Source organism: Asterias amurensis, chromosome 17 (assembly GCF_032118995.1).
Source record: "Asterias amurensis chromosome 17, ASM3211899v1".
In the NCBI taxonomy this organism is placed as follows: Eukaryota; Metazoa; Echinodermata; class Asteroidea; order Forcipulatida; family Asteriidae; genus Asterias; species Asterias amurensis.
In genome coordinates, this window is record NC_092664.1 from 9,960,168 (window position 1) to 9,985,588 (window position 25,421).

The 25,421-nt window shown below is 37.4% G+C and overlaps 1 protein-coding gene and 1 long non-coding RNA gene across 3 annotated transcripts; both read right to left on the reverse strand.

Annotated features, from left to right (window-relative positions):
* Positions 1 to 9,798: 9,798 nt before the first annotated feature.
* LOC139950170 (uncharacterized) lies at positions 9,799 to 22,349 on the reverse strand. Of its 2 annotated transcripts, none has more exons than XR_011787621.1 (3): positions 22,215 to 22,349; positions 20,844 to 20,949; positions 9,799 to 10,014 (listed from the first exon to the last, which is right to left on the reverse strand). It is a non-coding gene; the product is annotated as an uncharacterized lncRNA (long non-coding RNA). The 2 variants fall into 2 exon arrangements; XR_011787622.1 differs by lacking the exon at positions 9,799 to 10,014 and adding an exon at positions 11,398 to 11,600.
* A 2,032-nt stretch (positions 22,350 to 24,381) lies between these two features.
* Positions 24,382 to 24,930, reverse strand: LOC139950105 (lactadherin-like). The gene is made up of 2 exons (XM_071948733.1): positions 24,622 to 24,930; positions 24,382 to 24,525 (listed from the first exon to the last, which is right to left on the reverse strand). Exons 1-2 carry the CDS (start codon positions 24,928 to 24,930, stop codon positions 24,382 to 24,384), a joined length of 453 nt encoding a protein of 150 aa, XP_071804834.1.
* Between the last annotated feature and the right edge of the window lie 491 nt (positions 24,931 to 25,421).

Here is a 25,421-nt window from a genome sequence, read left to right on the forward strand (position 1 = left end):
AACATTGGTATTCATATACTGCATATAGAGTGCACAAATTTTGACACAAAAAACGTTATCTCAAACTTGCAGCGTTTTCATAACACATTTCTTTATTTATTGTTTAACTCAATACAGTTTTTACATCAAGTGGACATTTAGATGAATGTTTACTTGCATGCTTACCAAAATTGAAGGTAATGCATAAATTCCCGCAATAAACATTCAATTCAATTCACAATATTGCTATTTAGCGTAACTACCAATGTTGTATCTTCTGTAAAGGCCGCATCTTATAGCTTGTTCTGTGACTTTATAATATCAATCTTGGAAAGTTTTTGAGTGTTTTTGTCAAAAAATGACTAAGTCCAAAAAAAGGCTAGTTTTTGGTCGAAAAAATGACTAAGTCCACAATAGAACACCGCAAGTCAATAATTACCAAGTGTTTTTGTCAAAAAATGACTAAGTCCAAAAAAAGACTAAGTACAAACATTGACTATGAGTTTCTGCTCAAAAAATTACTAAGTACAAACAATGGCTAGTTTTTTGGTCGAAAAAATGACTAAGTCCACAATAGAACCCAGAAAGTCAATAATTACCAAGTGTTTTTGTCAAAAAATGACTAAGTCCAAAAAAAGACTAAGTACAAACTATGAGTTTCTGCTCAAAAAATTACTAAGTACAAACAATGGCTAGTTTTTTGGTCAAAAAATGACTAAGTCCACAATGGGACTCCATTTTATTGTTATATAAAGTCACAACAAGCTATAAGACGATACCTTTAATAAGGGGCTGTATTCCATTTTGATGTACCTAGCTATATAATCTAATTGTAATTTGAATTTGACGCCTTGTATAAGAGTCATGTGCAAATTTCTAGTTGATTATATTGTTGGTGTACATTGCTTTGGGATACAGTCTCTTCTGCACCCCTATAGGGGGTGCACTTGGTTGATCAATATTTTAATAATAGGGGGGGTAGGGCCAAACTTTTTACGGAGTTAATTTCGAACCGTACAACGGCACGAGAAATTTTTTTGGCTGACTTAGTCTATATAAAAAAGGCGTTTTTTAAGGATTTTTTTGATTTTTTTTAAGCACCACTGAACTGTAGAAGCAGCAGAGTTGCGCAAACGTGTGTGCCAGTCGGTGTGGCCAACTACTATCTAGAAAGTGAAGCGACTAAATGATCTAAGTATCAATGGAAGGAAAGCATTTTATTAAGTTAAATCAAGTTAATGTTTCATTGATAGTCTGTTTTACCAATGTCCTGCCTTACATGATTGACAAACTAAAAAGATTGTTTTTTAAAAGTCCGAAGCCCAAAACAAACTTAAGATTTTTTTTTCAAAGTCCAAAACAAAAGTCGGAAAGGATTCTGTTGCCCGTTAAAATGTTTGATGAATCTGTATCAAGTGTACCATCGGACGTCTCCCCCTGTTCGGGCAAACACGTCGCTAAGTTCTTGGAGTAAAGTTTCAAGTTTGAATTTTGGTTAAAGTGTAAAAGGACGCTTCCACTCCGTCACCGATTGAGTCCTGTACCATCAGAATAACGAAGACTTCAACCCGGATGATGATGCGCTGATCAGAGAAACAAGATTCCAACATGGCGGCTGAACTTAAAGCACAAAAAAAAACAGAACAGCATACTCAGGAATGTATTGGTTTCACTTGCATTAGACGTTCTAAAATTTGTTTTGGATTTGTTAAAACATCGCAACATTTTAACAGTGTGTGTGATTACACGTTCAAATGAAGTCAAATTTCAAAGTCAAAAATTAGGTTATACACAAACATCAGATTTGCATCTTCATTGCAGAGTATCGTTACAGGAGATATTGTAGATGACATTGGGTTTATGGAGGATAACTAGACTAAGAAAAAAAAACTCTACATAAAAAAATAACCTAAACAAATTGAGGATTTATCAGTGACGATAAGATCCTAAGTACAACAAAGTTTCAAATCCTACGGAACTACAAATTGCTGATGAGGTCCCAATAAAGTATTGAACATCTAGGATCAACAACTACTCCAACTAATAAACTTTATGTAAATCTGCAAACCAACCACTGCATACTAATGATTTAGTACTAATCATAAACTACAATGTTTTTGCATAAAAATGAGTCCGACGTCGATGTCGGAAAATTAAGGTTTTTTTTCAGTGACGATAAGATACTAAGTACAACAAAGTTTCAAATCCTATGGAACTACAAATTGCTGATGAAGTCCCAATAAAGTATTGAACATCTAGGATCAACAACTACTCCTACTGCTTAACTTCATGTAAATCTGCAAACCAACCACTGCGTACTAATGATTTTGTAACAATTATACACTACAATGTTTTTGCATAAAAATGAGTGTGACGTCGATGTCGGGAAATTAAAGTTTTATCAGTGACGATAAGATCGCTGATAACTTGGTGTACTTTCCATGTAGAAAGACACCTGTGATTCTGCAAACAGTGCATGACTAAAGTAACAAAGTGATGGCTTATTTAGATAACCTATTCCTGCTGTGTCTTTTTGGCATAATATTCATAACAAAATCAATCTAACAAGCAAATTGAGAAATAACTAATTTAGTTATTTGTTAAATAATTCTACACTAATACTGGACTAGTGTTTATGCTTCCTATAAATACCTAGCCATGTGACAAATTACTATGTTTGTTCCGAGGTTAACTGAATAAGTCTACACTAATACTGCTAATCTGCTAATCTGCTAATAAGCACCTAGTTTGATCCATTGTACACTACGCTGTTGTACATGTTGAGACGTTCTCTACAGGTTACATATCTTAAACTTGCCAACTCTTTTTAGAACCTGTCAACATTTTAATGACCAAGTGTCTTTGTCACTTTAACAGCCTAAATAACTAGAGAAACAAGATTCAAACATTGCGGCTGAACAAATTTTGTGAGTGTTTGTAAACCGCCTGAGTGTCGTCACCATGTTCAGCTGGAAAAGGGTTAACCAGTTGTAAAAACTGTTCACAATTATCAATAATTAATACCCTGAAGGATTTAAAACACCTACTGCAGCAAAATTACTATGTTTATGAAAAATGTATACAAATCATGCACACCACAGTGGCAGTATTTGTTGAAAAAGCAATGTCTATTGGTTAACATCATTTGTAAATCATTTCCTCAACTGATTGTCGTTAACATACCTACTGTAGAATCTGTCATAAAGCTGACCACTCAAAACCTACAATGAACAACCTAGTTAATTGGTCACTGAAATAGACCAATAGTTAACGTCATAGAGGTCGTTCACACGCCGTGCTAAAGTTGGTCTAAGTCCACTTAGACCGGTTCGGGTTCAACTTTTGTGCGTGTGAACGCAAATAAAGTTAGACCGGATCGGGTTTAAACCCCAAAACTTAAACCGTCCAGCGAGGCGGTCTAAGTCTAAACCGGTTCGGGTTTATCTTTTAACACTGCGTGTGGACAGAATGACATCCGGTTTTAACTCACAACGGACGACCCATTGTGTGGTTCAATGCACACGCCCGGGACCCGGAGTGCTTGTATACGGTTTCTGTTGCCTCTGATGCTGAAAAGCACCGAGTATTTATATTAATTTCTTGCCGCTTACCGAGTTGGCGAAACCCTCTCGATCGGTGTATGCAGTTTAACACAGGCCCACGCCCATGATTCATTAAATTCTGAAACAAAATTATATTTTCCAAGCTTTTTTTGTTGAGTGTCCTACAATAAATTGAAACTGTTTTTCATGCGCATACTACGAGCGCAGCGAAGAAGCATATTTTGTAATGCTTCTCACATGTGTACAGCGCTGCCATCCCATAGTGATCAATCTCTGATATCCCATAGTTATCCATCACCGATCCCGTGGATATGCCTTTCTATTGCCGTCACCATTACTAGCGTGCTGTACTTTCAATCTAGGAGAATGAACTGCAGTGGGCGCGAGGCTGTGTGTAGGGGAAATTCCCTACGCCAGCAATATCACCACGTTGTTGGGAAGTTGGGAAAATACTGCAAAGTACATGTATTTACGTAACTTGCACGTGTGTAGTTGTGTTTATGAACGAATCGGAATAAAAATCGCGGCACCAGCTTTTGAGAGACCGCAACTTCCAATCGATTGAAGTACAAACTAAAAGTATTTTTTAAATCGGAAACGGTGGTATAAAACAAAACACAAAAATGAAACGTGTTCTGTTTCATGGATATGGACAATATTTTGGTGAGTTTTCTCGGCGGTTTGTATCAATATTTTGTTTGTTTAAAAAAATAATTTCGAGTCGTGTTCATGTTTGTTTTAAGTGCCCATATCCTCCCAACGGTAAAACTGTTACCGCGTTCGAGTGAGCCATTTGTATCCAATAATTATGCCCTGTCTGATCATCCAGGGCATGGGGCACTCAGTATCTCGGCATACTCGGTGCGTGAATCTGATGAATAAAACCGGATGTAGAGCAACGGGGTCGCGTCTACTTTGACCTCTTAAAACCGAAGATAAACCGGATCGGGTTTAACTCTGTGCTGTCTGAACGCAATGGGTTTTTATTTTTACGACCACCCCCCGCTGCTCGTAAAAGTTAGACCGGTTCGGGTCTAAGTTAGTACGCTGTCTGAACATACCCATAGACTGAATGTTGTCAACCAGTTCAAGCGGGGTTTTAACTAAATCTAAAATCTAAACACTATTCTAACTGACGAAGGAGTGTACATATACAACCTACTGTGGCAGAGAATTGAACCAGTCACAATTAACCGCATCTATCTAAGCAATGATGTTTCTTCTATAAAGGACCCTGTTAACTTCCTACACAATCCAAATGTCATCTTTGATATCTCCTTTTGATAGTCAAAACTTCTTAACACAAGTGAAACCAATGTAAAAGCCTGAGTACCTGATTGAAATGTGAATAGCCATGTTCAGAATCTCGTTTCTCCGACCCTCGCACCAACATCTGGGTAGAAGTCTCCCTCATCCGTCAAGTTCAGAGGCTCCCTCAGATCAGAGGAGGATGTCCAGTGTAGAGAAGTTGCTCAAAAAGTAGACCCGTTTACACAGGAACAGTATAGAGAGACGGGTACCAACTTAGGATAACAAAATGATCAGGTAAAAAATGTGCAAAAAAGTGCAATGGTCCTCAGTCCTTGACACTTTTGATAAAGGCCCCCAAAGACTTCAACAGGCAACCAAATCCTTTCTTTCTTAGGTTTTGTTTTTTGTCGGAGATCGAGAAAGTTGAAATAGTTTGTCAATCATGTAAGGTAGGACACAGGTAAGACAGACTACCAGCGCCACATTAACAAGATTTCACTTAATAAAATGCTTACCCAACCATTAACTCTTGGATCATTAGGTCGTCACACTTTCCAGATAGTAGTTAGCCACACCGACCAGCACACACGTTTGCACAACTCTGCTGCTTCTACAGTTCAGTGGTGCTTTCTACAGCATTTAATGAATGGTAACCAATTAATTTACTACATAATTTTTCAAGTTATAAAAACAGCCAAGTACAACACTTACAATCCTTGAGTTGAAATAAAGTTATCTCTGAAATTATAATTTTTTTTGTATCAGCTGATGCAAAAAAAAACTAAATAAAATTTAGAACTGTTAACTATTACTGTCGCAGCAATGCAAAGAAGAAAAAAAAAACATTTTCAAAAGAAGTTTGTGATTGTTTCGTAAAAAATATTGAACTTTTTAATTTTGAATTTGGACAGGTGTGCATCACACTCATCCAAACATGTCATGACTAAAATGAATAAATTTGGTTAAATTGATGCTGTACTCAGATTTCATTTTGAGTTTGGACAGGTGTGCATCACACTTATCCAAACATGTCGTGCCAAAAAGGAATAAATTTAGTTAAAATGATGATGTACTTGTATGTCATGAAGATTGGTCCCAAGAATACAACTTTAGGATGTGTTCCGCTTGCATTAATTGTATTGAGTGCAAATTGTACTTGGCTTCACAATCATCAAAGTATCAAAATAGAACCAGAGACACTCCCACAATTTGAGTCACAAGCAAATTTTACAGAAAGTTTTGTAAACAAAAATTTCTGTAAAATTTGCTAGGATATTCCAACTCTGGGAAAAATCTAGAAAAGAAGAGTTTTTAAAGTGAGCAAAGTTTCAAAAGTAGTAGCGGGAAAAAAAATTGCAAAGAGAGTAAAACAAAAAATAAGAATTTAGAATTTTGTATTTTGGGAAGTAAAGTCGAGCGTTCTATATGAAAACTGTACGCATTTTGTATGAACTCATTTCGTGGGAATGTCTCAATAAAGATAATTTATGTAAAATACACAAATATTTTGCACTTGTGACCCAAATTACCAAAAAGGACAAATCTTTTCGCGCTGTCGTATTTCTTGTCCCAAAATAAAGTTTAAAGCAAAAATTAAGAATAGCTTTGACAGTAATTTAATTTGTGTGTGTGGCCAACAAAAAGAATGATAAGCGAAATGTTTCATGTAATGATTTGTCTTCTATTTGTGAAGTTGGATCACAGATGCAGTCAAATGCACGATAATGAACAAATCCAGACCCGATACTTCACGGGGGCAACAAAGGCGATACCCTCGATGCCCCTGGTCATTGCCTAGGTGCCCTTGAAATGATCCAGTACAGATATACAATTTCCTCATAGGGTGCGTTTAACCAAGGAGAAAATGCTCTGGTGCCCTTGCCTTTTCAAAAAAAAAGCATACAGGCCCGTTAGTCTATAGAAACAATTCACAACACAGGATTCAAGATTTATCACTGTGTTATTGCAACCAATACCCCAGGTGGAAAGGGGGGCAGAGGTAAAATGGCCATTTCTGACATACATCCGCAAAAATTGACAGTAACCTTACCCCACAGACGAAGGGGGTCAGAGGTAACAGGGCAGGTGGAAAGTACCAGTCATTCCCTTCAAAGGTCATGTATGAACATATGAACCTCAACATTTAGTTTGCTGTGACCCAATCCCTAGCAGAAAGAGATGAAAGTCATGTGTGATGGTAGTGGTACAACAGTAATCCACTAAACTAAAACTTTACTAAGTTTAATGTGACCCAATCCCTAGCAGAAAGGTATGAAAGTCATGTGTGATGGTAGTGGTGCAACAGTAAGTCACTAATGTAAAACATTACTAAGTTTGCTGTGACCCAATCCCTAGCAGAAAGGAATGAAAGTCATGTGTGATGGTAGTGGTACAACAGTAAGCCACTTAACTAAAACTTTACTAAGTTTGCTGTGACACAACCCCTTGCAGAAAGGGATGAAAGTCATGCACCGTTCTTTCAATCGATTAACCCACCCCAGGGGTTAGGGGAGGATCGATCAATATCAACAATTCACGACGGTTAACAATTCAATTTCAGATACTACTTTTTTCAAAACAAGCTATAAAGCACGAGTTATCGCAAACTAATGTAAGCAACACTGACAGTTTAAAAACACCTTTACCACAGTTCGGCCATTTTGTCTGGTTCCTGTGTACCAATCAGAACCCGCTCGAAATGCTCAAAGTTTAAAAAAAAGGAACCAGACTTAATTTTGTTGTCAAGCCTCATTTTGTTTCTTGAGACAATCTTGATGGCACTGTCAGTGATAAAGGATCCTTATTTTATTTAAGTACCCATACTGGGATGGATGCTCGGCCTCCTCATCAGTAAGACATCTCTCTGGCATCAGGTGGTCGTCGTTGTCGTCGTGGTCGGTGGTGATTTCATCTCCTTGTTCCAGTGAGCTCTTGCCTTGAGTTCCTCTCAGTGTAGACCGAACCGAAGATGTTGATTCTCTTCAGGAGTACTCAATCTCTTGATGCCTGTAAATCAGAAAAAGCAAAAAAAAAATCAAAAATTACTTTTACATTAAAAATAAACCTTTAACCTTAACCATCCTGGGGTCGATTTCGCCAATGGTTAGAAAGATGAAAAAACAGTGAAAGTTTCAGCAAAATAGGTTAATTGATTCTACTTGCTGAGAAAACAGAAAGAAGCAAACCCTGTCAAAGTAGCCTAGGTGAAGATTTCGATACATCAACAAATTATGTTTGCTTTTTTTCCCAAACATTTAAAAAAGTGTTGGCCAAGGGTTTCCATACGGACACAAACCCTTTGTCACTGTTTTTTGCTCCTGTTTTTTCACAGGTAAAGTATAAAAACCTCTAAAACAAAAGGAACCTATTTGTATAGCAAAATATTTGGCGGGGTTTACGTCATTTTTCGAAGTTTAAATGTCAATTTTCAATTTGAAGTTGCACAATTTTCAATCAAACACAAGTAAAAAATCGGCCAGGGGTTTCCTTACGGGTGGCGAACCCTTTGTCACTGAATTTTTGCTCTTCTGTTTCAGAGTTTAAATAAAAAACCAAATAGTTGGGGGCTTGTTTTTCAAAACTTATAAATCACCTTATATGAAGTGGCGCATTTTTCAATGAATAATCAGTCAAAAAATCGGCCTCCTCATCAGTAAGACATCTGTGTCATCAGGTCCTCATCGTTGTCATTGCACTGCGCCGGTTGTGAATTCATCTCCTTGTTCCAGTGAGCTCTTGTCTTGAGATCTCTAATTGAGACCGATCCGAAGATGTTGATTCTCTTCAGGAGTTCTCAATCTCTTGATGCCTGTAAATATATAAAAATATATATAAACATTAATTTAACATAAAAAATGAACCTTTGACCCTAACCATCCTGGGGGAGTGGGGTCGATTTCACACATGGTTAGAAAGATGAAAAAAAAAACAGTGAAAATTTCAGCAAAATAGGTTAACTGGTTCTACTTGCTGAGAAAACAGAATGAAGCAAACCCTGTCACAGTAGCCGAGGTAAAGATTTTGATACATCAACAAATAAAGTTTGCTTTTTTCCCCAAACATTTAAAAAAGTACTGGCCAAGGGTTTCCATACGGACACGAACCCTTTGTCACTGAATTTTTGCTCTTTTGTTATCAGAGTTTAAATATAAAACCAAATAGTTGGGGGCTTGTTTTTCAAAACTTATAAATCACCTTAAATGAAGTGGCGCATTTTTCAATGAATAAACAGTCAAAAAATCGGCCTTCTCATCAGTAAGACATCTGTGTCATCAGGTCATCATCGTTGTCATTGCGCTGCGCCGGTTGTGAATTCATCTCCTTGTTCCAGTGAGTTCTTGTCTTGAGATCTCTAATTGAGAGAGATCCGAAGATGTTGATTCTCTTCAGGAGTACTCAATCTCTTGATGCCTGTAAATATGAAAAAATATATATAAACATTAATTTAACATAAAAAATTAACCTTTGACCCTAACCATCTTGGGGTCTGTTTCGCCAATGGTTAGAAAGATGAAAAAACAGTGAAAGTTTCAGCAAAATAGGTTAATTGGTTCTACTTGCTGAGAAAACAGAAAGAAGCAAACCCTGTCACCGTAGCGATGAATCCAGCCGAGGTAAAGATTTTTATACATCAACAAATTATGTTTGCTTTTTTTCCCAAACATTAAAAAAAGTATTGGCCAAGGGTTTCCATACGGACACGAACCCTTTGTCACTGATTATTGTTCCTGCTTTCACAGGTAAAATATAAAACCTCTAAAACAAAAGGAACCTATTTGTATATCAAAATATTGGCGGGGTTTACGTTATTTTTCAAAGTTTTTATGTCAATTTTCAATTTGAAGTGGCACAATTTCTAATCAAACACAAGTAAAAAATCGGCCAGGGGTTTCCTTACGGGTGGCGAACCCTTTGTCACTGATTTTTTGCTCTCCTGTTTTCAAAGTTTAAATAGAAAACCAAATAGTTGGGGGCTTGTTTTTCAAAACTAATAAATCACCTTATATGAAGTGGCGCTTTTTTCAATGGACATACACAGTCAAACAATCGGCCTCCTCATCAGTAAGACATATCTGTGTCATCAGGTCATCATCGTTGTCGACGTCGCCGTCGCTGGTGGTGAATTCATCTCCTTGTTCCAGAGAGCTCTTGTCTTGAGATCTCTAATTGAGAGAGATCCGAAGATGTTGATTCTCTTCAGGAGTACTCAATCTCTTGATGCCTGTAAATATAAAAAAATATTTAAAAAGGTTACTTTTACATAAAAAATGAACCTTTGACCCTAACCATCCTGGGGTTGATTTCACAAATGGTTAGAAAGATGAAAAAACAGTGAAAGTTTCAGCAAAATAGGTTAATTGGTTGTACTTGCTGAGAAAACAAAAAGAAGCAAACCCTGTCACAGTAGCTGAGGTAAAGATTTGAATACATCAAAAAGTTATGTTTGCTTTTTTTCCCAAACATTTATTAAAAAAATTTTGGCCAAGGGTTTCCATACGGACACGAACCCATTGTCACTGATTTTTGCTCCTGTGTTTTTACAGGTAAAATATAAAACCTCTAAAACAAAAGGAACCTTTTTGTATATCAAAATATTAGGCAGGATTTACGTTATTTTTCAAAGTTTTAATGTCAACTTTCAATTTGAAGTTGCACAATTTTTAATCAAACACAAGTAAAAAATCGGCCAGGGGTTTCCTTACGGGTGGCGAACCCTTTGTCACTGAATTTTTGCTCTTCTGTTTCAGAGTTTAAATAAAAAACAAAATAGTTGGGGGCTTGTTTTTCAAAACTTATAAATCACCTTATATGAAGTGGCGCATTTTTCAATGAATAAACACAGTCAAAAAATCGGCCTCCTCATCAGTAAGACATCTGTGTCATCAGGTCCTCATCGTTGTCATTGCACTGCGCCGGTTGTGAATTCATCTCCTTGTTCCAGTGAGCTCTTGTCTTCAGATCTCTAATTGAGACCGATCCGAAGATGTTGATTCTCTTCAGGAGTTCTCAATCTCTTGATGCCTGTAAATATATAAAAATATATATAAACATTAATTTAACATAAAAAATTAACCTTTGACCCTAACCATCCTGGGGGAGTGGGGTCGATTTCACACATGGTTAGAAAGATGAAAAAAAAAACAGTGAAAATTTCAGCAAAATAGGTTAACTGGTTCTACTTGCTGAAAAAACAGAAAGAAGCAAATCTTGTCACAGTAGCCGAGGTAAAGATTTCGATACATCAACAAATAAAGTTTGCTTTTTTCCCCAAACATTTAAAAAAGTACTGGCCAAGGGTTTCCATACGGACACGAACCCTTTGTCACTGATTTTTGCTCCTCTGTTTTTCCAGGTAAAATATAAAACCTCTAAAACAAAAGCTATTTGTACATCAAAATATTTGGCTTCAAAGTTTAAATGTCAATTTTCAATTTGAAGTGGCACAATTTTCAATCAAACACAAGTAAAAAATCGGCCAGGGGTTTCCTTACGGGTGGCGAACCCTTTGTCACTGAATTTTGTGCTCTTCTGTTTTCAGAGATAAAATATAAAACCAAATAGTTGGGGGCTTGTTTTTCAAAACTTATAAATCACCTTGTATGAAGTGGCGCATTTTTCAATGAATAAACCAGTCAAAAAATCTGCCTCATCAGTAAGACATCTCTGTGGCATCAGGTCGTCATCGTTGTCGTCGTCGCCGGTGGTGATTTCATGTCCTTGTTCCAGTGAGCTCTTGTCTTGAGGTCTATAAGTGTAGACTGATCCGAAGATGTTGATTCTCGTCAGGAGTACTCAATCTCTTGATGCCTGTAAATATAAAAAAGTAAATAAAACTAGACATTAAGTGTTTGTTAACAAACACGAAGCTGTTCCGTGTTGTTTTGCTTGGATTATGTGCTTCATTGCCCAAGAAATATATCACTGAAAAAGGTTTCAAAAAAGTTGTGTAGCTCTTGTTATAAAGTCTTACTTCCCGGTTGACACGTAAGTAAAGGTCAACATGGGCCCACAGCTACCAAAGATTAATCTGCAATGCCAAGGAGACTATAAAATCGGTTGTGTAGATCTTGATATATAGTCCCACTTCCGGTTGACCCAGAAGTAGAGGTCAACTTGGGGTCACAGTTTTCCAAAGCTAATATCTATTGCCTTAGAGTCTATAACTGAAGTTTGAACATTAGCTTTTTACTTTTTTAGATATGGGCTCACTTCCAGTTGACCCGGAAGTAAAGGTCAACATGGGGGTCAAAGTTGTTTCAAACTTATCATGAATGCCCAAGGAGTCTATAACTGAACAAAAATTGATAATCTGTTGTATAGTTCTTGAGATATGGTCCCACTTCCGGTTGACCTGGAAGTAGGGGTCAACTTGAGGTCACGGTTTGTAAAAGTTAATAATTTATGCCTAAGGAGTTTATAACTGAAAATATTTTGAAAATCTACTGTCAACTTGAGGTCACAGTTTTTTCAAATTAATCTCCAACCCCCAAGCAGTCTTTCAGAACAAACAGTTGAAATGTCGGCCGTGAAGTTCTTGAGATATGATGCTGCAAAGATTTCCTAATTAATATGCAAATGAGGGTCACTGGTGGTTAATTAATAAAGAATTTTAATATGTTTTATGATAGGAATTAAGCTAAACATCCTAAAGCTTCTATTTGATATTATTTTACGTGTTTAAAAACACATAATTCATTTGTAGGAGATTCCTTTATTTTCCTACTCCTGCCGATAGGGGGCGCTCTTATGAGACGTTTTAATTGCACGATTTGTGCACGGTAATGTCTGTATCTGACTCTGCATTTGTATGTGTACGTCGCAAAGCCCAAAACTGTCATAAAATGTCAAGCTACAATTTCCCCTATAGCACGGCCCAGTTTTATGGCTCTGTCTGCTTCAACCAAACTCTGCCCATTTATTATACAACCATCATTCTTCGCTTACTGTTCAGGCGCTGAAATATCTGTGCAATTAGTTCAAAGCAAAGATTACATATGAAAAGCTTCCCCGCGCACAAGCAAAAATATCCCTGCTAAGCTGTGAAATATGCAAGCTTGGAAAGCACACAAACAAAAGAAATCCCTGCTATAAGCAGTCTATTTCGCTTGACGTAAGTGCAAAATTCAATTCTTCTGCAGAGCACTGAATATTTTTCATTAAGCAAGTTCGCATCATGACTCGACTAGTCGCACCTCAAACCTAACTACGACACTTGCCGAGATAAAATACAGATTCTCAAGATTTGTGCCGCTATGTGCCGCAAAGGCAATATTAATTATGTTGTGAATGGGTGTGACTAGTGAATTATACTACTCGACTAGTCGCACCTAAAATCTGACTACGACACTTGTCGAGATAAAATACGGATTCTCAAGATTTGTACCGCTATGTGCCGCGAGGGCAATATTAATTATGTTGCGAATGGGTGTGACTAGTGAACTCGACTAGTCGCACTTCAAACCTAACTACGACACTTGTCGTGATTAAGTACGGATTCTCAAGATTTGTGCCACTATGCCGCAAGGGCGATATAAATTATGTTGCGAATAGTAGTAAGCAACACAACTGGTTCACCAAACAGGTAGTCGAGACAAATTTTTAATTATGTTGTGAATGGGTGTGACTAGTGAAATTTAATACTCGACTAGCCGCACTTCAAACCTAACTATGACACTTGTCGAGATAAAGTACGGATTCTCAAGATTTGTGCAGCTATGCCGCAAGGGCAATATTAATTTAAGCAACACAACTGGTTCACCAAACAGGTAGTCGGGACAAATTTTGTAATCGATGTGTGCACACGATTATAACGGGAGTAGAGAAAAACAGTAGTCGCGACTCAAATAATAATTTGTAGTCGCGACTTTAACACCAAGCACACTAGCGACCCCTGCCTACTTTTGTCTAAAGTAAAGCACGGTTTTTCCTGCGAATGCAAATCAAATTTTTAAGTCACTGTTTTCGCAGTGAAAGTTTCGCAGGAGTTGAGCACAATTAGTCAACTGTAGCAAATTTGTTGATGCGAATTGTGACGTGAAGAACTCATTCCCTGCTAAGCTGTAAAATACGCTTAGCGTAAGCACAGTTCCCTGATTTTGTAAGCGCTGCGATTCTTTCCTTTAAAAGCCATTGGCCCAGGACCAAACTACATAATAGCTTTTTAAACACAAAAGCAGCTTAACCATGCCTCATGTTCAAGTTGTGAATCCAGATGTTCTGCTCAATTTCTGCACTTTTTGTAAAGCAAAATGTTTTCCCTGTTTATTATAAGCAGCTCTATAAAACTGAGCCACTCAACCACCAGAGAAACGGCAGCATAACAAACCTTTGCTTTTGTATTCCTGTCAAAGAGTTTTTGTTTGTCACGGTCTAATTTCCGAACGTAACGCGAAATACTAGAATTAGTTTAGGCAAATGGTCCCCGGCTTGAACAAGGTGACTTTACCCGTAAATAACTCCAAATCCCGGGCGGTCTATTTTCGTCGTCCATGCTCGTCGCCTGAAATGAACCCGGTCCACGACGCACCATGCTCAGGCTTGTCAAATTTTGGGAACAAGTTTAGACTTGTGCTAGTCGGTGACCATAAGAAATCTTTGTATATTGAACAAAAAAAACGCAATAACACCGGTCGAAAATAGAATAAGGACTTGGTCAGGTCAACAATTTACAATTTTGACTATTCAAATCAAGTTTTACGCCATACCCATGATCTTTGAATAACTTCCCCGGAAAAACAGGTTTTTAAAAATAGTTACACTGTTTCTATAAGTTCTGATGCTTTTAAAATGACCATCAATAAAATATATCTTAATCTAAAGCAGTTTTGGGAAGTGTACAACATGTAATTTAATTTTAATCGAATAAACTATGTTTCCGAAAGCTGGGTTTGTTTACACTTCAAGAGCCATTGTGTTTGTGCACAGACACAAAACGTGCAATACATGACGTCATGGTGACGTCGTCCAGAATTTTATGTCGGAAATCACATTAACAGGACCTGACTAGTGTATAGCTGAAAAAAATTTAAGGATCGGCGGTATACTTTTGGAGATATGGTGTTAACTAGGTTTGCTAATTAAATACTCATAAGCTTAATTACGGCTTATTAATTAAAACAATTAATATTTCTTTCTGATAAGAATTAAGCTTATGTTCTAAGCTTCAATTTGGTATAATAAACTCACTCTTTCGTATTATGGTTTAGGAGATTAGGCTGCCACAAAAACGTGTACAAACGCTATGGGATTTAGGGGAGAAACAAAGAATAACTAGACATTAAGTGTTTGTGAACAAACACAAAGCTGTTCCGTGTTGTTTTGCTTGGATTATGTGCTTCATTGCCCAAGGAATATATAACTGAAAAAAGGTTTCAAAAAAGTTGTGTAGCTCTTGTTATAAAGTCTTACTTCCCGGTTGACACGTAAGTAAAGCTCAACATGGGCCCACAGTTACCAAAGATTAATCTGCAATGCCAAGGAGACTATAAAATCGGTTGTGTAGATTTTGATATATAGTCCCAATTCCGGTTGACCCAGAAGTAGAGGTCAACTTGGGGTCACAGTTTTCCAAAGCTAATATCTATTGCCTTAGAGTCTATAACTGAAGTTTGAACATTAGCTTTTTACTTTTTTAGATATGGGCTCACTTCCGGTTGACCCGGAAGTAAAGGTCAACAAGGGGTCAAAGTTGTTTAAAACTAATCGTGAATGCCCAAGGAGTCTATAACTGAACAAAAATTGATAATCTGTTGTATAGTTCTTGAGATATGGTCCCACTTCCAGTTGACCTGGAAGTAGGGGTCAACTTGAGGTCACGGTTTTTTAAAGTTAATATTTTATGCCTAAGGAGTTTATAACTGAAAATATTTTGAAAATCTGCTGTATAGTTCTTGAGATATGGTGACACTTCCGGTTGACGCGGAAGTAGAGGTCAACTTGAGGTCACAGTTTTTTCAAATTATCTCCAACCCCCCACGCAGTCTTTAAAAATAAACAGTTGAAATGTCAGCCAAAAGTTCTTGAGATATGATGCTGCAAAGATTTCCTAATTAATATGCAAATGAGGGTCACTGGTGGTTAATTAATAAAGAATTTTAATATGTTTTATGATAGGAATTAAGCTAAACATCCTAAAGCTTCCATTTGATATTATTTTACGTGTTTAAAAACACATAATTAATTTGTAGGATACTCCTTTATTTTCCTACTCCTGCTGATAGGGGGCGCTCTTATGAGACGTTTCAATTGCACAATTTGTGCACGGTAATGTCTGTATCTGACTCTGTATTTGTATGTGTACGTCACAAAGCCCAAAACTGTCATAAAATGTCAAGCTACAATTTCCCCAATAGAACACGACCCAGTTTTATGGCTCTGTCTGCTTCAACCAAACTCTGCCCATTTTTATACAACCACCATTCTTCGCTTACTGTTCAGGCGCTGAAATATCTGTGCAATTAGTTCAAAGCAAAGATTACATATGCAAAGCTTCCCCGCGCACAAACAAAAATATCCCTGCTAAGCTGTGAAATATGCAGGCTTGGAAAGCACACAAACAAAAGAAATCCCTGCTATAAGCAGTCTATTTCGCTTGACGTAAGCGCAAAATTCAATTCTTCTGCAGAGCACTGAATCTTTTTCATTAAGCAAGTTCGCATCATGACTCGACTAGTCGCACCTCAAACCTAACTACGACACTTGTCGAGATAAACACAGATTCTCAAGATTTGTGCCGCTATGTGCCGCGAGGGCAATATTAATTATGTTGCGAATGGGTGTGACTAGTGAATTTTACTACTCGACTAGTCGCACCTCAAACCTGACTACGACACTTGTCGAGATAAAATACGGTTTCTCAAGATTTGTATCGCGAGGGCAATATTAATTATGTTGCGAATGGGTGTGTCTAGTGAAATTTACTACTCGACTAGTCGCACTTCAAACCTAACTCTGACACTTGTCGTGATTAAGTACGGATTCTCAAGATTTGTGCCGCTATGCTGCAAGGGCGATGTAAATTATGTTGCGAATAGTAGTAAGCAACACAACAGGTTCACCAAACAGGTCGTCGGGACAAATTTTTAATTATGTTGTGAATAGGTGTGACTAGTGAAATTTACTACTCGACTAGCCGCACTTCAAACCTAACTATGACACTTGTCGGGATACAGTATGGATTCTCAAGATTTGTGCAGCTATGCCGCAAGGGCAATATTAATTTAAGCAACACAACTGGTTCACCAAACAGGTAGTCGGGACAAATTTTGTAGTCGATGTGTGGACACAATTATAACGGGAGTAGAGAAAAACAGTAGTCGCGACTCAAATAATAATTTGTAGTCGCGACTTTAACACCAAGCACACTAGTCGCCCCTGCCTACTTTTGTCTAAAGTAAACCACGGTTTTTCCTGCGAATGCAAATCAAATTTTTAAGTCACTGTTTTCGCAGTGAAAGTTTCGCAGGAGTTGAGCACAATTAGTCAACTGTAGCAAATTTTTTGATGCGAATTGTGACGTGAAGAACTCATTCCCAGCTAAGCTGTAAAATACGCTTAGCGTAAGCACAGTTACCTGATTACGTAAGCGCTGCGATTCTTTCCTTTAAAAGCCATTGGCCCAGGACCAAACTACATAATAGCTTTTTAAACACAAAAGCAGCTTAACCATGCCTCATGTTCAAGTTGTGAATCCAGGTTCTGCTCAATTTCTGCACTTTTTGTAAAGCAAAATGTTTTCCCTGTTTATTATAAGCAGCTCTATAAAACTGAGCCACTCAACCACCAGAGAAACGGCACCATAATAAAATCTCTGCTTTTGTATTCCTGTCGATGAATTTTTGTTTGTCACGGTCTAATTTCCGAACGTAACGCGAAATACTAGAATTAGTTTAGGCAAATGGTCCCCGGCTTGAACAAGGTGACTTTACCCGTAAATAACTCCAAATCCCGGGCGGTCTATTTTCGTCGTCCATGCTCGTCGCCTGAAATGAACCCGGTCCACGACGCACCATGCTCAGGCTTGTCAAATTTTGGGAACAAGTTTAGACTTGTGCTAGTCGGTAACCATAAGAAATCTTTGTATATTGAACAAAAAAACGCAATAACACCGGTCGAAAATGGGATAAGGACTTGGTCAAGTTAACAATTTACAATTTTGACTATTCAAATCAAGTTTTACGCCGTACCCATGATCTTTGAAAAAACTTCCCCGGAAATACAGGTTTTTAAAAATAATTACACTGTTTCTATAAGTTCTGATGCTTTTAAAATGATCATCAATAAAATATATCTTAATCTAGAGCAGTTTTGGGAAGTGTACACATGTAATTTAATTTTAATCGAATAAATTATGTTTCGGAAAGCTGGGTTTGTTTACACTTCAAGAGCCATTGTGTTTGTACACAGACACAAAACGTGCAATACATGACGTCATGGTGACGTCGTCCAGAATTTTATGTCGGAAATCACATTAACAGGACCTGACTAGTGTATAGCTGAAAAAAGTTTCAGGATTGGCGGTCTACTTTTTGAGATATGGTGTTAACTAGGTTTGCTAATTAAATATTCATAAGCTTAATTACGGCTTATTAATTAAAAAAATTAATATTTTTTTACGATAAGAATTAAGCTTATGTTCTAAGCTTCAATTTGGTATAATAAACTCACTCTTTCGTATTATGGTTTAGGAGATTAGGCTGCCACAAAAACGTGTACAAACTCTATGGGATTTAGGGGAGAAACAAAGAATAATAATAAAAACAATAAAAATCTAGACGAAAACAATACCTGTTCCGACGGACGGTCGGAACAGCTAATAATAAAAACAATAAAAATCTAGACGAAAACAATACCTGTTCCGACGGACGGTCGGAACAGCTAAAAATTACTTTTACATAAAAAATGAACCTTTGACCCTAACCATCTTGGGGTCTATTTCACAAATGGTTAGAAAGATGAAATAAAACAGAGAAAGTTTCAGCAAAGTGGGTTAATTGGTTCTACTTGCTGAGAAAACAGAAAGAAGCAAACCCTGTCACAGTAGCGATGAATTCAGCCGAGGTAAAGATTTTGACACATCAACAAATGATGGTGGTTTTTTATCCCCAAACATTTAAAAAAATATTGGCCAAGGGTTTCCATACGGACACAATTCCTTTGTCACTGATTTTTGCTCCTCTGTTTTCACAGGTAAAATATAAAACCTCTGAAATAAAACGAACCTATTTGTATATCAAAATATTTAGAGGAGTTTACTTCATTTTTCAAAATTTAAATGTCAACTTTCAGTTTGAAGTGGCTCAATTTTCAATCAAACATAGTTTAAAAAAATCGGCCAGGGGTTTCCTTACGGGTGGCGAACCCTTTGTCACTGAATTTTTGCTCTTCTGTTTTTAGAGTTAAAATGTAGAACCAAATGTTTGGGGGCTTTTTTTCATGAACTATAATATTTAATATGAAGTGGCAAATTTTTCAATTAATAAACAGCAGTTAAAAAATTGGCCAGAGGTTTCCCGATGGGCTGCGAACCCACATCACTGAAGATTGTTCTTCTAACCAAATATTTGAGGGGGGGGGGGGTAATTTTCCAAAATTACCATATTATAAAATAAATGACCCGTTTAAAATGAAGTGGTACATTTTTCAATTAAACAGTTAAAAAAAATGGCCAGCGGTTTCCCTACGGGTGGCGAACCCGTATCACTGAATGTTGCTCTTCTTAAGAGTTAAATATAGAACCTCTGAAATAAAACAAATATTTCTAACCAAATATTTTGGGAGGGGAGAGGGTTATTTTTAAAAATAAATTATTTAAAAATCGCCTTTCAGAAATGAAGTGGTTCTAAACACAGTTAAAATATTGGCCAGAAGTTTCCCTACGGGTGGCGAACCCATATCAATGAATTTTGCTCTTCTCAAGAGTTAAATATAAACCCTCTGAAATAAGACAAATAATTCTAACCAAATATTTGGGGAGGGGAGAGGGTTATTTTCAAAAATTACCAAATTATAAAAAAAATTGCCTCTAAAAATGTAGTACTAAAACAGTTTAAAAATTGGCCAGAGGTTTCCCTATGGGTGGCGAACCCATATTTATCACTGAATGTTGCTCTTTTTAAGAGTTTAATATAAAACCTCCAAAATAAAACAAAACTATTTCTAACCAAATATTTGGGGAGGGGAGAGGGTAATTTTCAAAAATTACCAAATTATAAAAGAAATTGCCTTTAAAAATGAAGTAGTACTAAAACACAGTTAAAAAATAGGCCAGAAGTTTCCCCACGGGTGGCGAACCCATATTTATCACTGAATGTTGCTCTTCTTAAGAGTTTAATATATAACCTCTGAAATAAAACAAAACTATTTCTATCCAAATATTTGGGGGAGGGGGGGGGGGGGAGGGTCATTTTCAAAAACTACCAAATTTTAAAAAAAATCGCCTTTTAAAATGAAGTGATACATTTTTCAACTAAACACTGTTAAAACAATGGCCAGAGGTTTCCCTACATTTGGCATAGAACCTTTATCACTGAATTTTGCCGTTTTCAAAGGTATATAAAACCTCTGAAACAAAATTAAAAAGTACCAACAAAGAACTTTGGGGTTGTTTTTTTCTTCAAAATTTACAGAATGATAAACCACTTTTTATTCAAAACGAAATTGTGCCTTTTTCTTTCAAACCATTTCATAATTGACCAGAGGTCCCCCTACAGGTGGCAAACCCTTTACACTGATTCGTTTTTGTGTCTTCCTTGAAGAAAAACAAAATTTTGGGCGTTATATTCTTCAAAAGAAACCATTATGCAACAAATCACCTAATGAGTTTCATCTATTGTGCATCTTTTTTTTTCATAAGCCAATTTTAAAAATTCAGAGTAATATAAATGTTGAAACCTCTGAAAGAACAGAAAAAGAGTGTTTTGATGGATCTAGCAGGGGCAACTAAACAACAATAATGTACAAACATTTCTGTATGTAAACATCAAGATATAAACCTAAACAATTTGGACAATTCCTAAGAAATTTTAGATAAAACTCCAGTGTTTCACTCACCAGTGGTCCTAGGTCTTTCTGGCAACGACGACCTCCTGACAACCTTCAACATTCTTGTGAAAGTTGAGACGCAGGTATGAATGATAGACCACACCATGTAATGCAGCTGTAATGAGAATGAAGACAATAAGTGACTTTTCACAGAAATGCCAAGTCCAGAGGCCAGCTATGCCTGAGAATTTTCAAAGCTCACCACCAACCCCCCCCCCCCCCCCCCCCGAAAAGAATTGCCAGTTTTAGAAGGCCTTTCGTATAACCGCGGCCCAACTTTCTTTTTTTAATGAACTAAAACAAAATTCCGAAATTTAATTGTGCACAAAAAGTGTTCCAAAATGCATCAAAAACCTCTTCAGAATAATTAAAAGTCACATGAGGTACACAATAGATGTTGATGGCTAATGTGGAGATATGATTGTGTCAGATTATTTCCCCCGAAAAATAAAAAAATAAAATTGACTAAAATTGATGTCCAAAATCCCTTGCTCGCTTCTTCAGCCTGTTGTGTCTTCGCTAGTGGATGGAGCGCATTTAACGAATTTGCTAAATGAATCGGGGAAAAACCTCTGCGCCAAAGCGTTTTGCGCTCTGCCGAATCTTAGCTGAACCTGCTGGAAGAGCAAAAGCGTGTGCAATCTGCAAATTTGTACGGCAGCTCAGAGTTGATGATTCTAAAGAACTGCATGCAGTTTGAAGATTGTGCAAACATTGTAGATTGCGTTTTTGTACACACGAGCGCGATTTGGCAATGCATTGTTGTTAATTTTTATTTTTTTCCCGATCTGGCCCAAATGCGTGATAAAATGGTTGCTATGCGTGTGAGCGCGAGACAGAGCCCAAATGCGTGAGTCTCACGCCTAATGCGTGAGACTTGGTAGGTCTGTTTTCATTAATTCAAAAAATGCTGTCTGTGCTATTAATTATTGGTAGTGATGTAAAATATGCGGTCATCGCTGAGTGATACAAAGAAAAAAAAACACTGATAATATTAATAAAAACAACTTTACACAATTGTGACATTTTGTTGAAAATCTGTGAAAGGAATGTAATTTTTATATCCTAAAAAAATAAAAAATAAAAATCAATATTTGTTGTCAACTACAAATTATCAGTCACAGGTCATTTACATCATCAGAGTCAAAGTCATTGAGCTGAGTTTGCATTAATGTGTTTAATGTTCAAAGTCTGGGTGTTGTTGCGATCATAGAGTATGCGATCATGCATCAGCCTCCTCCCCCACCGCCTCCTTGGCCACGTCCCGACTCCGCCTACCCCCTTTACAAATAACGCACAAGTCAAGGGGGCTATCAGTTTTATCACACACAACTTTACAAGCTCCGGTTTCCACAATAAATATATTTATTCCAAACTTACTTTTTGCATTTACTTCGTAAGCACATGTCTTGCACTTCATAACTACCGTTTCTTTTTCAAGAAACGGTAAAATGGAGCCAAATTTCGGGCAAAATTCTCTCGAAGAAGCAAGTCACTCCTCTCCGTCCATGTTTTTGAGAAATTCTGATACCGCATGCGTTTCTGAATGGGACACACGTGATTTATCAAGCTCGACTCCATCTATACGTTCAGCCTTGAATTTGGTTTAGGGTATCTGACTAAGTATTTAAGTAGGAATCGCGCCCTCTGTCGGCAGATTGTAGCGTCTCCCGCGTAAAGTTAATGAGCTTCGCTCGTCCCCAGCGCCTTGCTTTAACCAAAGGCGCTGGGATGGGCAAAGGTATCATGCACTGTCATTGGTGCAATAATGCGCAGTCCCATCATGCATCACACTCACACTGCACCATATTTCTATGCACTGTACGCATGACGTACTTCCTGAACAAGAATCTGTGCAAGCGATTAGCCCATCCCAGCGGTCCTGGATTGACTGGCCGCTGGGGCCGAGCGAATTAATGAGCCTGCATTAGGTGGTTAATTGATGCACTTGCTGGATGATTTTGAATAATTTTGGTTAAAAATACCACTCTATGAAAATACCAAGCGCAACAGGATTAAAAAAAAATGAATTTTAAACAAACAATATGCATATACTGAGTTTAAATTTCTTGCAAGTAAAACAAAATCAGTAAACTATTGCTCTGGATTTGTTTTAAAAGACCAGCAAACACAAAACAAAAACCCCAATCTTGAGACTTTTAAACCTTCAAAACAAAACTGTGCCAGCCAGTGATTATGTATAAATTTTCTTGCTGACAGCCATTACTGAGCCTACAACTGCTACGGTCGTAGAAGACCCATCGTTCTCCAAGCCCCGATGTCCACAATGATGTTCCAACGGCCAAGTTGAATGTGTCGACGATTCACGCCCTCTGTTGGCCGAAGTAAAGTCAATCATGCAATGCTTTAAGAGGTGGAAGAGGGATAAAAGCTGCTTGTCTCTCGACTACGCCGTGACTTCTGGTCAGTGCAGGCTCTACGAAGTAAAGGCTGGAGACTTGAAGGCAGTTGATCAGCCAGGCTGCGTAGGCCGTAGCTAGACCAGTATTGAGTTATTCTTATTCTCAAATTTATTTTGACCAATCAGAAAAGAAGTCACTTTATTAGTTTACGATGTTTACAAAAAGTCAGTAATATTAATAATGATAACACTAAGTTCCTACGTTTCTGTGTTGAATATTTTCTTCAGACCTGCCATGTTGAATCGTCAGCAACTTATGTTTTTAAAGGCAGTGGACACTATTGGTAATTACTCAAAATAATTATTGTCATAAAACCTTACTTGGTAACAAGTAATGGGGAGAGGTTGATAATACAAAACATTGTGAGAATCGGCCTCCTCTGAAATGACGTAGTTTTGAAGAAAGAAGTAATTTTCCACGAATTTGATTTCGAGAACTCAAGTTTAGAACTTGAGGTCTCGAAATCAAGCATCTGAAAGCACACAATTTAGTGTGACAAGGGTGTTTTTCTTTTCTTTTAGAGTAATCGCGCAACTCCGACGACCGATCGAGCTCAAATTTTTACAGGTTTTTATTTTAAGACTAACCTTGACAATTACCAATAGTGTACACTGTCTTTAAACTTAGGGGTGTAAAATGAGCCAACCTACATAGACTTTAGCTGCCCAGTTTTTAGGAAAATACATTAATATTAATCAACGATGTATCATTTTATGTTGGAAAGAAGGGTGGGCCATCCCACATGGGCAAGGTATGCAAAGGATCATACTATTGTGTGTCGTATGGAAAAGACAAGTGGTCGATTTCACAGAGATATTCCTGACTTAGGACTATAACTTAGGTATAGTCCTCAGTTAAAAAAAACAATTGATATCATTCTTATCTTATCGTACATAAAATCAATCTGTCATTAAAGCCACATAAATTTTCTTTTTAATAAAATTATAGCCGAGGTAACTTTGCGAAAGTGGGTAACAAAAGGTGATATTTAAATTGCTAAGCAAAGACGGTGACGTCACAAGATCACAAAAATGGTAATTATTGTATTGTAAGATTTGTTTTATATTATTTCGCTTTACAAAGGTAACGTTGGGCTTTTACTGCATGTAATCGAAACAACTTTATTAACAGCCACATGTAAGCAGCTCAAAACGCAGTGCGATGACATCATTCCACTCAACGGGCACGATGCGAATCTTGACCGCCAAGACGGGCGTGAAGAAGTGCCTCTCCACAATGTTGTTTCTATCGGTGTTGCCATTGAATATCTAAAAAGTGGATAAATAACGTAAATTGTTATTTTCGTAATGGGAGATTTTTATATTTCAAAAAATGTTAAACCAAGAGAAGCTATATCAGCATACCTGAGTTTGGCCAAGTTGGTCTTTCACGTCAAAAAGACATGCCGGTGAGTGTGGTTCGAACTGCACTTTGTACTTTGTCACCCACTGGGCGTTTCCACCAGTACGCTCCTGTGTGAGTACCCAAGTGACGTAGGTCGGGTTGCCTAAATCCACCTGTATCCACTGGTTGGTATTAAAAACTCTGGGTTGCTGCCGTGCTCCTATGGTATTATCATCAGGCGGTAGCTTGTTGAGACGGCCACCAGCCGGTGTTGACTTTCGACGTCCTTTGTAGTTACTTGATGCGGAGAGGCTCTCATCGGGGATCATCGGATTAATCGTTTAAATAAAATTAAAAAACACTGCAGCCACCTTTAAGGATAATGATAGTGTGTTTTTTTTACTAGTATAATTACTCCGCAAAGTTATTGCTATACAAACCTACTTGGCATAGAGCACCGGGGAGCTGTTGATAATATTATGACCATATTATGAAGTATAAATAGTGCTGTTTTAGAGAAAGAGGTGATTTTGTCAACACACATTTGAACCTGGGAAAATGAGAGAGGTTTTAGGTCATGAAGCCTTCGTAATCATCTGAAAGCACATTACATATATGCAACAAGGGTGTTAGAACAAAAGTATACACTACCTTTAAGCATTACCTATGTGTATTTTGTATGCTATGCATGTATAAGGAAACACCATGTGAGAACAATGGGCTGTGACAATGGGAAACTTTAGACTATCTGCCAATCACCAAGAGAGGGCGCTCTCCACCAGGTAATGTCAATAACTTAGGAATAGATTTAGCCAAACTG

Excerpts from the sequence above, each read along its gene's own strand:
- LOC139950105 (XM_071948733.1), bottom strand. The coding sequence starts at position 24,930 with ATGATCCCCGATGAGAGCCTCTCCGCATCAAGTAACTACAAAGGACGT. Across the intron at positions 24,526-24,621 it reads ACCAACTTGGCCAAACTCAG|ATATTCAATGGCAACACCGA; the intron begins GTATGCTGATAT and ends TCCACTTTTTAG.